The sequence below is a fragment of the Helicoverpa zea genome, chromosome 20 (genome assembly GCF_022581195.2).
Source record: "Helicoverpa zea isolate HzStark_Cry1AcR chromosome 20, ilHelZeax1.1, whole genome shotgun sequence".
Classification (NCBI taxonomy): Eukaryota; Metazoa; Arthropoda; class Insecta; order Lepidoptera; family Noctuidae; genus Helicoverpa; species Helicoverpa zea.
In genome coordinates, this window is record NC_061471.1 from 5,829,344 (window position 1) to 5,845,868 (window position 16,525).

At 36.5% G+C, this 16,525-nt stretch overlaps 1 protein-coding gene across 1 annotated transcript; it reads left to right on the forward strand.

Annotated features, from left to right (window-relative positions):
* The first annotated feature begins 1,767 nt into the window (after nt 1-1,767).
* On the forward strand, nt 1,768-16,405 carry LOC124640231 (nose resistant to fluoxetine protein 6-like). The gene is made up of 13 exons (XM_047177909.1): nt 1,768-2,121; nt 3,059-3,282; nt 7,609-7,823; nt 8,070-8,155; nt 8,233-8,414; nt 8,493-8,644; nt 9,121-9,289; nt 9,881-10,074; nt 13,467-13,614; nt 13,976-14,159; nt 14,484-14,626; nt 14,921-15,030; nt 15,247-16,405. The coding sequence occupies exons 1-13, from the start codon at nt 1,797-1,799 to the stop codon at nt 15,383-15,385; spliced, it is 2,271 nt and encodes a 756-aa protein (XP_047033865.1). The 5' UTR covers nt 1,768-1,796; the 3' UTR covers nt 15,386-16,405.
* Nucleotides 16,406-16,525: the final 120 nt, after the last annotated feature.

Sequence of the window (16,525 nt, forward strand, 5' to 3'; positions counted from 1 at the left end):
TTTTTGCAATTGTTTTTAGGGTTCCGTACCTCGAAAGGAAAAAACGGAACCCTTATAGGATCACTTTGTTGTCCGTCTGTCTGTCTGTCAAGACCTTTTATCTTAAGAACGCGTGAACGTATCAAGCTGAAATTCACATGAAATACTCGGGTCTATTGTCCCTTTAAGCTGTGAAAATATCAAACTTCTAAGCCATGTGTGAACTGACCTACATGCGCCCTCTGTTGACGTTCGAAAAACGCACTAGATGGCGTGAACATGAATTGGTTCTGTTTGTTAATCCTATAAAATAAAGTGGTGGTTGGATTAAGGGTCAGATTAATAGGGTGGTACTCCTTGAAGGTTTTTGTCAAAAAACAAATGCGTCATTATTTTAAAAACCGAAATCATTAACGGTGAGCAGATTAGATTTAATTTTCAAAAGAACAACTAAAAAAAGATTCAAACCTATTATGGTTCTCATTTATTTTAAAAAATATAATTATGTAACTATTTGTCAAAACTTAATTGTCAAGTTTTTTTGCAATTGTTTTTAGGGTTCCGTACCTCGAAAGGAAAAAACGGAACCCTTATAGGATCACTTTGTTGTCCGTCTGTCTGTCTGTCAAGACCTTTTATCTTAAGAACGCGTGAACGTATCAAGCTGAAATTCACATGAAATACTCGGGTCTATTGTCCCTTTAAGCTGTGAAAATATCAAACTTCTAAGCCATGTGTGAACTGACCTACATGCGCCCTCTGTTGACGCTCGAAAAACGCACTAGATGGCGTGAACATGAATTGGTTCTGTTTGGTAATCCTATAAAATAAAGTGGTGGTTGGATTAAGGGTCAGATTAATAGGGTGGTACTCCTTGAAGGTTTTTGTCTCTGGAGCCCTAACCAGCACCCGTAACTTGGAACCTGAAATATTAAATGGACAGTTTTGCCTTTCCTATCATTTTATTACATGTATCTAAAAATGCTAGAAAATATGCCAAGTGGTGATGGCCTTTTTACAGCATTATTTGGGCATTTTATGTGATATATCACAATTAATTTTCTATTGTTCTCTAATTTTAGCAGTATACAAGAGGTTAATATGCCTATAGGTCCAGGTTAATTATGCTAAGTTTGGTTAAAAAGCACCAGTTCGCGAACATTACAGATCATTATCTGTAAGGCTTGTTTATGAAAGTATTCTTTTAAATCGTGGTTAAGAATAATGTCTAGTAAATGTTAAGGACTACTGTTACAACATTTTTAACTTGGTAAAAACATTGTTTTAAAAATAGTATTCCTGAAATTCCTGGATGTGTTGAAACTTGATGAGACAGAAAATAATACAAGTAAATAATATAACCAAATGCAAGTTGTGGGGTGCATCGTGCATACTGTAAGAGCTCCTTATAGGCCGTTACTTGAGAATAAAAATGGGGTATTCTTTGGCATTGTGTCATGTTTTTCTGTATTAAATACATACTTTTGTTTAATTATAATATTTTCGATCATTGCCTTACCACGCGTTACAACGTACTTTGAATAAATGCGACAAAAAACTGCAGATTAATAACTGCCTATTAATTCAATAATCAATATCCATCAACGATTGACATTGTGGATATTAAATACTTAATTTACGTTTCAACAACAACCAGTGAACACCAAAGACTTACCCCATTCCGTTGTACCGTGACCACAATGGAAACTAATTACCGGCTAATCATTGCCTGACTTTGATTATGCAATGTTGTTCTTTTATATCTTAACAGACGCATCCCAGCTTCAGTCCAATAACAACCTAACAGTAGAAAAACAATGAAGTACATTTACTTGATATTCCTCGGAATCATAGCAATAAATAAAATTAAATGTCACGTTACTGACCGTTCCAAACAAAGTGATGGCGTGACCACGATACTGCCTGAAGAAAATGAGACGCGAAATATGATGGCTAAGGAATTAAGTGAGAAAAAGCTTGAGTCTCCTAAAAAAGTGCAGGATGGTGAAACTAGTGTGTACCTGGATGATGTGTTGTTTGCTTTGAAGAATCAGAACTGGACTGCTGAAGAGGAGCCTTGTTTCAATCATATCAACCGTTTGCTTCATGGCTTGCAGAATTTTACTCTGTGGGCTGTTTGGGGTAAGTTTGAGGAAATACGTTTTGGAGCGTAAATAGTTTTTTTATAATTAACATCAATATTCGTTAATAATAGATCTATCCGTCTCTGGAACATTTTTTAAAGTAACTTGTTTTCAGTGTCGGGCTTTAAAACTTTTCTTAATACAGTTTCCTGACTTTTAACGCAGGCAAACTAAACTACAATCTCTTGTTTATTAAACACTAGCCGTTTTCCCGCGGTTTCACCCGCGTCCCGTGGGAGCCACTGCCCGCACCGGGATAAAATATAGCCTATGTTACTCGCAGATAATATAGCTTTCTAATGGTGAAAGAATATTTTAAATCGGTCCAGTAGTTTTTGAGTTTATCCATTACAACCAAACAAAGAAACAAAGTTTTCCTCTTTATAATATTAGTATAGATAGTATAGATTTTTTGACAATCAATTATTTTTTATTCGTTATTATTTCTGTTGCATCTACTAGCTAAATCGGCTTGTCATTTCAAATTGACCCATTAAGATTTGAGTAAGTAAAACAAAAGTTAAAAAAAACCGTTTAATTCTGACTCAAAGCGTTTAGAGTATTATCCTAATATCCCGCGTTATCTTAATGTTTGCTAGAAAATCGAAAAGCTAAAACAATGGGATGAAAAATCTCTGTTAGGTTTTCTTTGCTTAGATGTTAGTCACATTTAAGTTATTTATTTCATTATTGTTTATTTGCGTATTTGTACACTTAGGTAGGTAATTCGATATTTTGTGTGATGATGATGATGTCCTCCTAGCCGATTATCGGCTACGGCGGCTTTTCTCATGTAAGGAGGTTAGCCAACTGCGCTCGTTGGTCTAGCTGTCGTATTTTGAATAATAAAGTATGGAAGTATTTTGTATTTTGCGAATTAAGCTCTATTGCCATTAAGTTACGCTCAATATTTCAATAACCATTTCTCCATACAGACTGGGACTCCCAAGCATCAGAGCCTCAAGGCCTATTATTCGGGAACCGGTACCAACTAGGCAACTTCGACCAGTGCATGAATGCACCCTGGTCTAAGACCCATCCGGAGCTGAAGACTATGTACTGTCTTGCTGAGATTGTTCTAGAAAGAACTGATAAAGCTGTGAGGAGACGCGTTGATAAGCCCTACTACCCTTATCAATCTGCGTTGGATTTTATTGAGGTAAGGAATATACACGGATTGTCTTTTGTTTTTTTTTGTTTAGTAGTAATCTAATAGTAGCTGTCGTGGAATTGAATTGTATAGAAATTATTATTGAATTGTATAGGAATTATTCCTAGTTTAACCAACCACATGATGAAAGTGAAGATCATCTATGTGTACCTCTAGAAATTCGACCCAAAATCTTTTATCCTCATATACTGTTCAATATTTACAAGCATTGTATTGGGCATTCAAAAAGATCTCAAAGATCTCGAAGTCTATAAAATAGTAAATAATATTATCTAATAAATAGTCGTTTTACTCAATAAAACAATATCATGTTTATGACGAATTTTCTATTTACTATTCTTAGCTGCTTTTCAGTAGAATTTACTTTAACAGAAAATACAAGGGTCGAGATTGAGATGCTGCTGCGTAATTTTATCGGCTAGATATGCAAATATCGCATGTTCGGTTTTAATTGAAATTAACGAACAATGTAATAACAGTCGGGATGATGATGCCATGCGATATAAAATGGGAAAACTAATTACTATTAGTAGCATGAACACAGACAGTCTAGCTTTGATTTATTTTAAAAATATTCACCAAACATCGTGGCATTGGTGTGTGAATAGTAAATAGGTACTATAAAACTTGACACTTGTGAAAAATATCGCATGCAAGTTCTCTAGTTAAAGGACATTGGGCAGATTGGTATACCCCACCAATAGCGATGTCATACATATCATTGGATAGGCCTTTTTATGTAGAACAACATTTACTATGACAGCTTTGCTGAAATGTTTGTCCGTTCTGAGATATAGATCAAAACTGTGCAAAAATTAAACTAAAGTTAACTTAATAATCTATCTCAAGTTTTTAGAGGAAAAACTAAGTTCCACTAAGTGTAAGTCTCCTGAGTTCTACCTGCTGTACCCGTTAGGGTTCATAATTGTTACTATTATTTTGCATTTCAACCTTATACTGTACCAACTGGATATTGGGCATAATAATAGACCCCACCAATAACAAAGTCATGCATATCGATGGATAGGTCTTTTTAACTAGAACAACATTTATTATGACAGCTTTGTTCTATTGTTTGTCCGTTCCGAGATATGGCTAAAAAACAATGCTAATCAACACTGTCATCTGATTTTCTTTGAAAAATAACACCAATGTCTTTATTTTATTTTTTTTTTAAATCATTATGTAAGTCGTGGTGGCCTTGTCGGTAAAGAACCAACCTTTCAAGTGCGCGGGTTCGATTCCAGGTCAGGCAAGTACCAATGCAACTTTTCTAAGTTTGTATGTACTGTCTACCAATGACTTTGTTTCGGAGGGCACGTTAAACTGTAGGTTCCAGCTGTCATTGAACATCCTTGGCTGTCATTGCGGGTAGTCATAATTCAGTAAGTCTGACACCAGCCTAACCAAGAGGTATTGAATTGCCCGGGTAGCTGGGTTGAGGAGGTCAGATAGGCAGTCACTCCTTGTAAAACACTCAGCTGCATTCGGTTAAACTAAAAGCCGGTCGAATCAATATTTTTATGTACTTTAGAATGAGAAAGATTTAATGATCATGAGAAAGAGAAAGTCTTGTCTGAGTAACAGCCACATGTGTCGATCGATCATAAGGATCATAAGCAAACGCTTGGTGCGGTCGGTCCATGGTCGTGCATGGGTAACAACAGAAGACAAAGAGACTGGCAACCAATCTTACCAAGAGGTATCGAGTTGCCCAGATTACTGGGGTAAGGAGATCAGATAGGCAATTACATCCGATTAGACTGGAAGCCGACCGCAAGATAGCTGGGAAAAGGCTAATAAGATCCATATTGAATTGTTTAAATGTACAAAGTATGATGTGGATGTGGATATTATTCTTATATTCATATCGTGTATTTCGTTCCGCAATGTACAGTATAAGGGGGAATATATATATGTCATAATAAATGTTGTTCTAGTTAAAAAGACCTATCCATCGACATGCATGACTTTGTTATTGGTGGGGTCTATTATTATGCCCAATATCCAGTTGGTACAGTATAAGGTTGAAATGCTAAATAATAGTAACAATTATGGACCCTAACGGGTACAGCAGGTAGAACTCAGGAGACTTACACTTAGTAGAACTTAGTTTTCCCTCTAAAAACTTGAGATATCAATAGATTATTAAGTTAACTTTAGTTTAACTTTTGCACAGTTTTTAATCTATATCTCAGAACGGACAAACATTTCAGCAAAGCTGTCATAGTAAATGTTATTCTACATAAAAAGGCCTATCCAATGATATGTATGACATCGCTATTGGTGGGGTATACCAGGTCCCATATACACACATCAAAAGTGTCTAGGGATCAACATATATTTTTGCAATAACTTTTCTCCTGATTGATATTAATTAAAATTTTCTTTAAGGATTCATCAAATAAAGTGTTTTCGTTTGTCACAGTAACGATAAACCAAGTCACCTTTGCACTAATAAAGAAATTTGCCATTTTCCTAATAAAGGGATTTTTGACATTTGAAACACTAACACAAAAGTTCGAAAAAAAAGACTGAAATAACAGTTTTCTTTAAAAGTTTATTGGGTAACTTAAACAATTAATAATCCGTGTTTCTACCGCGAACACTAACAACACAAGAACATCGGTTTGGCATACTCAAAATGAGTTCATCCAAATCACGATGTGGAATGGCCGCCCATGTTCGTTGCAACAACAAAAAAAGGTCTTCTTGCGACTGGATACCCTCCATATTCGGCAGAGCTCTTCTCTGTAGCATATCCCATGCATGCTCAATCGGGTTCAAGTCTGGCGACTGAGCAGGCCAGGGCAGGACATTGATGTTAGCTGCCGCGAGAGTCTGTCTTACAACTCTTGCGGTGTGCGGTCGTGCATTATCATGCATTAACTGAAATAAGGGACCGATTTGCACTTGTAGAGGAACGATGACGTCTGATACAATCGTCTCAGCATAAATTTGAGCGTTGAGGTTGCTTCTGATCCAAATCAACTCAGTTCTTCCGCCGATCCAAATACCCGCCCATACCATGATGGTTCCACCACTATAAGGATGGACTTCCTGGCAGGATTTTAATCGCTGTTGGCGTCCAGGGGTTCTCCAGTGTCGTATACGTCTTGTATCCGGTCTCATACCAAAACGAGACTCATCAGAAAAGCACACGAAACGCCATTGTTCTTCTGCCCAATTTCTGTGTTCAAGAGCCCATTGATATCGAATCCTACGATTGTGCATTGCTATAGGTGGTACCCGTAGCGGTCTTCGGGAATGAAGGTTCACTTCATGCAAGCGGTTTCTGACTGTTTGGTCGCTAATTAAGTTCCCTGAAGAGTGATGAAGCCTCACGGCTAACATCATGGCGGTTATTGTTGGAGCTCTTCGAGTTAAGATTTGAATGTATCGGTCTTGTCTCCGTGTGGTGCAGCGATACCGTCCTCCATGGCGCTCAGCTACGGTACCAGTGCTTCGGTAACGTGTCCAAAGTCGACTGATAACACTCTGACTTGTATTCAGAGCTAAAGCCACAGTACGTTGCCGGGAACCAGCTTCTATCATTCCCACGGCTCTGAGCATTTCTTCCCTGCTTAAATGACGTCGCCGCTCCATAATAACGTTGGTTTTAATCAGTAGTAGGGAAACAGTAGCACTAATAATGTCTTCAATGCGTTGTATGTGTTTATAGGGAAAATATTGACAGCTGATTTTCATCTTTTACTCGAATTTGATTCACAGTTCCTGATTCAAATTATGAAATGCACCAAAAAGGATCCATATAAATTTATAAAATCATAAATTTATTACAAAGCCACATCTCAATCTCAAGAAATCCGCATAAAAATGCTTGATCCCTAGACACTTTTGATGTGTGTATTTGTGCCCATTGTCCTTTTCTCCTTTACCAGTTTTTTTTATTAAGTTCTAATTAGTAATTGTTTTTAAAGAAGTTAAGAGGAAACATAGAACTGTAAACGAAACTGACAAAAATATTGAGGGTTTCATTCCTTATGCTTAAGAATTTGATTAAGGTGTTCAGGATACTGAACACATAAGCACAGTTTTCATTAGAGTCCGTGCAGCATCGCAGAGCAGAGCAAGAAGCTGGTACACTAAAATACCTACGGACACGATGGGGAATGGGTCCAACATCAATATTATTTAAGCACGCAGTTGACGTCGTGGGAATCAGCTAGTCTAAAAAAGGAATATATATTAAGCATTCGTAGTAAATGGCTCAACCAATTTAGATGCATAAGTTACAGTGGTGAACTATCAGGATTTTGCGAACAATTTAATAATCATGGTTCCTAAACCCAGCATCGTCCGCCCCACACCCGTCCCCTCAACGAGCTAACATGGGGTGCGTGCGTGCCCGCTGCGTGCGCACCGCGTACTGTGGAAAGGCTGCTGGCGGTGATGCTCGCGCGCAGCCACCTGGGAGCGGCGGGCATGAGGGCGAACATCAGCATCAGCGAGCCGTGCCAGAGTGGAGACGATGAGATGGAATATGATGCCCTATTTTATGCTTTTTTGTAAGTTTTTTTTTTTCAAGTACCACCAGTTTTATATTTATACAGACTGAAAAATCATTTACATACCTTCGCTTCTTGAACAACTGAAACTGATGCTTTTATTTTGAAGAGATCAACATTGTTTAGATCTCTTACATATTGGCACATAAGTTTATACAACCTCTTTCATCATTTCTCCCAGATATCCTAGAAATTGTGAGTAAGCGTCAAGTGAAGCATATTATTAATTAATACGTTTGCTTGCAGCATTGTGATGGGTTTAATAACAGTCATAGCTCTAATCTGCACTTATTTGAACTGCCAACAAAAGGAACTTGACCCTAATTCAAGAAGTGAGATAATACATTTATTTATTGTTGAAAAATCTGTTGCTGTAAATATAAAACTTATTCTAAACTTTAATTTTCAGGAACTGGTTTCATTCAGTCATTCTGTATAAAAGAGAATGCTCTTGATCTTCTAAGAATGAAGAAAGAAGGCATAGAGATATTCTACGGCATTCGGTTCTTTACTATATGCCTCATAGTTTTGGACCATCAGATAGGGATCTCTAACTCGGGACCCATTAGTGACGGAATGACTTCTGATCAGGTTTGTATTTTCATCATAACTAAACAAAAAGTTATTTATAGGTCAACCTTAACATTTTATTTTTTCATTTGCCAAAAGGAGGTTCAAACACCGCTGGGTCTGCTTATTCTCCATGACGATCTTTTCGTGGACACATTCTTCTTATTATCCGGGTTCCTCACCATCACGAATATAGCTAAATTCAAAAGGCTCCCAAATCCTCTATTCATCATACTGAAAAGATATGTAAGGTGAGTCTTATAAAATAAATACATTTGTCACATTATAATTCAAAATTATTTTCAAAAAGTTTGCATATAACATGCAAATTACTGCTGGCCGAATGCAAACTTAAAAACAAAATGCCATCTTTTTAAATGGCATCCGATATTTTTTGGTGAAAAATGGCCTGCATTTTAAAATAAAATTGAACAAGAAGGATTTTATTGTTTTTTACTTCGTTTGACTGGCTGAAATAGCAGAAAAAAATACAGATAGCCTTTTACTATGTGCTTGAAAAAAAATAAACAAAGCGGTTCTATATTTGAATTTGAGTTATCGTTGCGTAATCGAAATTAAATTAGTGTTTTCATTTGGCAAAATATGATTGCAAGTAATTCTTATTATAATGTAGTTTTTTATTTTTTGTTTTTATCAGGTTTTAAACTATTTTTTTTTACGTATTGATTGAAACTTGTTTGTTAATTTTGTGCAATTTTACATACAGACTGGTGGTCGCTTTCGCCGTTGTAATATTTTACGTGTGTGCGGTATATCCCTACACGGGTACAGGCCCACTGTGGCACAAGGCTGTCTCACACGAAACGGAACAATGTCGGAAGAACTGGTGGCTCAACCTCCTTATGCTTCACAATTATATCGATACTGAGAATATTGTAAGTACTGTTATCAATTTGTACCTAATTAGTTTTTTCCCGCAGTTTCATCCGCGTCGGAAGAGAACTACGTTCCGCACCCAGATAAAAACTCGCCTCTGTGTAATTCGGGTGTAAATATATGTAGACTCCTGTCAAGTTTCATGAAAATCTGTTTAACTTTTTGTGTGTTAAGAACTAAAAAACATAATATACACACTCACTAAAGGTCTCTGCATACAGCGGGCGCGGCGCGGCGGGCGGACGGGACGGACGACGTCACACAGAGCCGTCCCGCTCGACGCGACGCGACGCGTAATATCTAGTACATTACAACTGCTCAGTGTCGCGTCCCGTCCCGCCGCGCCGCGCCCGCTGTGTGCAGAGACCTTTACTTTCGCTTTCATAATGTTAGTGTGATTTTTGTAATATTGTATTTTTTCCTCCCATCTTTCTTTAATATTCAGTGTTAGTTATATTCCATGGACTTTACGAAATACTTCAGTTTATTTGTAAGACGGAGGATTGACTGCGATAGGCTGATGATGATGATGATGATGATTTGTAAGATAGTGTACCTAAATATATAAATTTTCTCCCTTAATTTTCCAGTGCATAGTAGTCTCATGGTACATACCGTGCGACTTCCACTTCTTCGTGGTGACCGTCCTAATATACTGCGTCTACCGGAGCCTGCCGAAGCTAGGGCTGGTGTTAGCAGCTCTTGTAACCACTGCCGCCCTGGTACTGCCGGGGATCGTCAACTATATCTATGACTTGTCTGCTGTCCAACTATTTACGTTTGAGTAAGTGGTTTTGTCATACTGTCACTTCCACTTCTTCGTGGTGACGGTCCTTATATAATGCAACTATCGGAGCCTGCCGAAACTAGGGCTGGTGTTAGCAGCTCTTGTAACCACTGCCGCCCTGGTACTGCCGGGGATTGTCAACTATATCTATAACTTGTCTGCTGTTCAACTGTTTACGTTTGAGTAAGTGGTTTTGTCATACTATATTCTGTGTAGTACATACCAAATTCGTTTTGATAGTAGCATATGCAACCTTTTATTGGCTTTTCTAAAACTACGAAATTAAGAACTATCTTCATATCGGTATCCAAATTACCTAACATGACAGAGGTGTTTTTAAAATTATTGCTCTTAGAAAGTTATTGTGTAACTAAGTATATTTTTCTTCGAAATATTACAAGTATTAATATTGCAGAATACTTGCAAATGTCGATGTTATTTCATAAATCGATCCAGTATTCAGAGCATTTATACTTACAGTTACAGTGCACCTTGCAATTATTTAGGTCAAACTAGTAATTAGCAAGATTGTGTTACCTACCTAGGAAATTGTTGAGTATGGTCAGGGTGTTTTCCTTATTAAGTAGAAGTAGCCAAGAAGTTTATTAATTTTTACTAATTACAAATCCCATAGGTACCTAATGACTCTCGTAAATGATTGTCCAAAAATAATTATATTCAAGTAAGTTTATTTCCTGCCAAGTACAAATAAAATATTAAATAATTAAACATTATAACGCTCCATGTGGTAATTTTTTGCAACATTTTTCAAATTACGTTTTAAATCTCTTATATGGCGATCTAAATATCGATTTGTTATTTAATAATCCATTCTAATAAAACAGTAAACATATTGACAAACTTTTAATAAACTAAAAGAACCTAATGGTATAGATTGCAGCCTAATAGATTTTTCATTCGAAATATTCATCCAATGACAATAATTATAATTCATGGGTAACTGGGTTGAGGGGGTCAGATAGGGCAGTCGCTCCTTGTAAAGCACTGGTACTTAGCTACATTCGGTTAGACTGGAAGCCGACCCCAACATAGTTGGGAAAAAGGCTCGGAGGATAATGATGAGAATAATAATTCATGGAAAAATCTCGGCATTTTTCCTCTCATCTTACGAAGCGTGTCTTCCGCCATTACAATGTGCCGTTTACAATTAGATGATTATCTGTATTGCGCTTCATTAATAGGTTGTCACGCACTTGGAATATTACCTTGATTATGAAATGAACAGTAACATAAGAACCATTGTTTTAACCTAAAATCGTCATTTAGAATTATTTTAGTTAAGTATAAACTTTATTAACAGGGTCAGGGGTCAGATAGGGCAGTCGCTCCTTGTAAAGCACTGGTACTCAGCTACATCCGGTTAGACTGGAAGCCGACCCCAACATAGTTTGGGAAAAAGGCTCGGAAGATATAAACTTTATTAACATCCCTAATTATTAACTCAGTATTTTTATTACAGAAGTGTTAATTGCTTAGGACGTAACTTCAAACTAACAAATAAGTTACACATTGCCTTACTGAAGTTTCAAATTTAAAAAGGAAGTCAGATGTATTTTGAGTTTTTAGACAAGCTACGACGCGACGCCTATCAATAACATTTCATCATCTCATCATCTCATCATCAGCCTATCGCAGTTCACTGCTGGACATAGGCCTCTCCAAGTGCACGCCACTGAGATCGATTTTCGGCTTCTCGCATCCAGCTCCTGCCAGCCGTCTTGCGCAAGTCATCACTCCACGGTGCCTGAGGACGTCCTACACTACGTTTGCCGAGGCGTGGCCTCCACTCTAGAACTCGTTTACCCCAACGGTTATCGGTTCTTCGGCTAATATGGCCAGCCCACTACCACTTCAGCTTGCTGATTCGGTTTAATCACAATAACATTTAACAATATTTTCAATAACATTTAGTCACTTAATAAATATTTTGTAGTACATTTACCTTTGTACTATCAGTGTGTGATTGTGTGATCAGTGGTGATTAATTATATGATCCACCTGGCTTGAAATAACCTTCGTGACAATAGCAAAAACTCACGAACGCGTCCTTCATTGATAATAATGTGACTCTTTATATGGTGACATTATAAACTATGACGAATGTCGCTGTCCAAAACAAATTCCTACTTCTAATCTTTTTTATCAGGCAACAGTGGCCCATGAATCTCCATATATTAGTTTTTTGTTTATTGGTTAAAAGAACATTTATTATTTATTTACTTATTTATTATTTCAGAAATGTACAATTTTAAAATAAACATTACACATAACTTAACTTTTACAGGAGTTAATTAAGTTGAGTTGCTAATTAAAACTTCTGTACTTTTTATTATTTTCCACTGAATATGACGCATGAAATGCTCAACAGTTGCATCATGGAGGATTTCCTACTACCATTGTATTGATGAATGTCGTCTAGCAGTGCTTAATCAATTCGCTCTATTAATATTATCTAGCAACCTCCTAGACGTAAACAATTGCACATCGATCGGCGATGAAGATTAGTGTTATTATGTCTTTACACTTCATTGTCACTCTATTCCTATACCTTCTGTAACAAAACAAGTAACTAATGAGGGTTTTCGATACTTTTTCTGCCGCCAGGCGGCGCTTCGTATGCGTCAGGTCAAATAGTATGGAATTGTAGGGTCCGAACTTATTGTTTATTGAAATTCTGTTATATTGGAAGTGTTATTGATTTTATTATGGACTACGGTCAGAATAAGGTTTCCGAACTAAAAATTGAGCTAAGAGAGAGGGTGCAAAAGTCACTGGTACTAAGGAAAAGCTTGTTGAAAAATTTGTTAACACAATATGATTTAGTTTTTTTTATTTACTCAACCTCAATAGTAAAACAATAATGCAGTGCTTTAATTATAAAATAAAAAAAACACTAAAATCGTTCACTATTCATAGTAAAGATAAGCACTTTGACAGTTACCTGGACCTGACGATTCGGTGCTGCCACCTCGTGGACGCCATTTTAGAAAACCCTCATTGGATCAGCATTAAAGCTTAATTATAAATCATGATCAAAGTTAATAACAAGACTTTTCCAAACAGCTATAATACGATGATCCGCCATGAAATTCCAGTTCATACCTCATATCTTCCGACTCCATCATCAGATCAGTTCGACAGTACCATTTTATTGCATTGTCTTTAGTACTATGTATACACACAGCTGCCAATTTTCATAATGCTACGATCATTGGATGGTTTAATGATTTTCCATAGATTGCATTACCTACATAGTTACATAGGTACAGGTCGACGTAATAAAAGCGTGTCAAAAGTATTATAGTTTGAGCTGAGAACAGTCATGAAATAGATCACAAACATTTTCGAACTGAAATAACATGTCGCAGGTTCATAATAGACCCTCGTGCCAGCAAGGAGTTCCATGTTTCATACATCAAGAGCCACACTCGATACGCTGCTTACTTGGTCGGCTTCTACAGCGGGTATCTGTTTGTCACGTACAGCAATAACGGCAATCTCAATAGAATAAGACAGGTGAGCTTTATGAAGTTGTTTAGCGTTATAAAAAAAAATGGATAGCTCTCTAGACATAGGACACTAAAATCTTTTGGCAATTAATTGTTTAAATAATACCAAACGAGAACAAAACTCTTCTAGCTTTTAATGATAATTTAGAAATCGCCCTGTAAAAAACTTGATATAGTTAAATAATCCATTTACAATGTTTGTTTGTGAGATACAGTACGAGTAAAACCGCAGGAAAACAGATAGTCATTGATAAGACCCTCTATCTACCTGTATCGTACCGGGATAAAACGTTACTCGTGGATAATCTTTTATATTTCTATCTACGAGCACAAAACCATGAACATACAACAACAAACCTATTTTCCAGAAATGGGCAGTCCTCGGCACTTGCACAGCACTCACACTAATGTTAGTAGTAATGGTGGTAGGCAGCACATTCCTGTGGCGCTCTTACTATCCACTAGAGGGCGCGCTGTATGCCGCACTGAACAGGCCGGCATGGGCCTGTGGCGTGGCCTTGCTAGTGCTGTGCTGTTCTTTTGGGCATGTCCGTGAGTATCAAAACTAATTAAGTGCTTCATGGTTTTTTAGCTAAGATACTTATTACTTATAACTGAATTGCAAAATGCGATCTTATAAAACGTTTAAGTAATAAAAGCATTTTTTATTTTGTCGAAAAGGAAACGTGTCTTTTTATAGTAGAAACGTATGTTCCAAACATTCTACACTTCAACTGTTGTCTTTTGTGCTCATATAAAACTGAACATGTGGCATCTATCAGGACATACCCGGAAAGAAAGTTAGGTACAATTTTCTTTCTTTCTGAATTACCAGAAAATAACGTAAAAACACAAATTTTACTCACAATCTTCCAGCGCTAGTGAAGTCATTCCTGAGCTGGTACCCGTGGGTGCCGCTGAGCCGGCTGTCGTACGGCCTGTACCTGACGCACACGCTGCTCATCACGCGAGGCGTCTTCATCACGCGCAACCCACAGCACAATGACTACTTCGAAATCGTCAGTATTTGTTTTATTAGGTTTGATAGCAATGGAATTCGGTTCAACATTTTATCATTATAATGTGTAATTAAGAGGAAGAAAAAATATTCATTTATCACGGGTCCCTCATCATGTGCGGATATGGATGGAGGAATGAAAAACCTGACTTTAAGTAATGCTCGTAAAGAAATGTCAGGGTCTTTTAAGCAATAATAATTATCAGTCTTTTAAAGCTCACATCATCATCATCATAATATGAAGTCCAAATAACATGAATGCATGAACCTTTAACTAGTTTTTTTTACTCCCCAGTTGAACTCAACAGCCGGTGTTATATTCTGGGGCTGTGTGATGGCGCTCCTACTGTGGCTGCTAGCTGAAGCTCCCGCGAACAAGCTGCTTGCTTTGTGCTTGAAGAGAAGGTACTCAAAGCTAATAATTAATAAAATTATGTTGTCATGGAATACTTCGATACGTTAGTGTCCAAAATCCAAGTCCTTTGTACGAGTTCCTAAAAAAAGTCATTTTGGAGACAGGTATTTGCAGAAGCCATGCCAATATAATCAGGCTATCAAATGTATAAAAATATTTCATTTGCATTCAGAAAAGGAGTTTTTAAAACACTACTTATTTTTCAGGATTAAGAAAATTATGACGAATCAGGAAACGAATCGAGCTACATTGAGCGTGAACACAAGTACGAGTACTATGCCAACTGATAGTGGACATCTCAATGACAACTTGCCAGATACCATACATTTTTCTTCCAAAATATAATAATACTATACATACTTGTACAGGAAAGCCAAAATACATGACTTGATTATATATGTAAGACTAATTTAAGGTTTACATTAATTAAGGTTAAAATTTATTTCTAGGTAAACGTGAGAATTTGAATCTACCTTAAATAACTAGATACTAAGTTTATTATTTACAGTACTTGATAATAATATGTTTTATTATTTTGCTTGAGAATTTGTGTATAAAATTATTATATAACATGTTAACAATAGTTGTTACTGTCATTGATGGTAAATCTTCCTAAATAATTCATTCATTCATTTGTGTTATGGAGGGCTTGAAAACATAAACAAAATATACCCCAATTAAATAAAATTCTAAACATAAATTTCTAACAGTATTGAGGTCGTAGTAAAACTTACCTACTACGCCGTAGACTACGCCGTAGACTACGGCGTAGCGTGACTACGCCAGGATTTAAACTAATTTAACGACCGAGCAATATGTAATAGTTTTGCGCTATGCTATATTAACTTTAACAATTTGTCTGAACTGTTTCAGTAAGCTAGTCGAACAACTATCTTTCTTATAAATATGTTTATTGAGAGACAATATCAATTACTTAAATAGAAAATACACAAGTAAACATTTTCAATGTTCATTTTAAATTTTTCAGTAATACTGCCATCTTTGTGCTAGACATAAAACTACTAAAGCAATTGGTTTTCTACATGATGTACTCAAAGGCACGCGAAGTGCCATAACAATTCTACAGATGTCGCCACCAGTATCATTTTGTTAAAATATTTCCAGTATTTTTGTTGTTTTTGTTTTCGTAGAGAAAAGACTAATATTTAAAATTAATAACACATTATAAAGTTACTTTTCTACTAGATGAAGGCAAAAACAATGTTTAATTTAACTTTAAAATGAAAAATGTATCCGAGTTTTGCTAGGAATGATCAAAATAATGACTAAAAATGATTTTGAAAGTACATTAAAACTGCAACCCCTAGGGAATATTAGCATTAATTATTATGTTTATCAAGGTTACAGACAATGTCTTTTATTGATTAACTTGGAAACAAAAGAACGACGATAGGTGCACCTGCACTGGAGAGGGTGGTTGCATATTAAAGTATATTATTATAGGAAAATTATAGTGCCCAATTG

Bases quoted from the DNA above. Each gene is read 5' to 3' on its own strand.
- LOC124640231 (XM_047177909.1), top strand. From the start codon at position 1,797: ATGAAGTACATTTACTTGATATTCCTCGGAATCATAGCAATAAATAAA. The intron at 3,283-7,608 runs GTAAGGAATATA...TCCTAAACCCAG, and splicing joins CTGCGTTGGATTTTATTGAG to CATCGTCCGCCCCACACCCG. The intron at 10,075-13,466 runs GTAAGTGGTTTT...AACATGTCGCAG, and splicing joins GTCCAACTATTTACGTTTGA to GTTCATAATAGACCCTCGTG.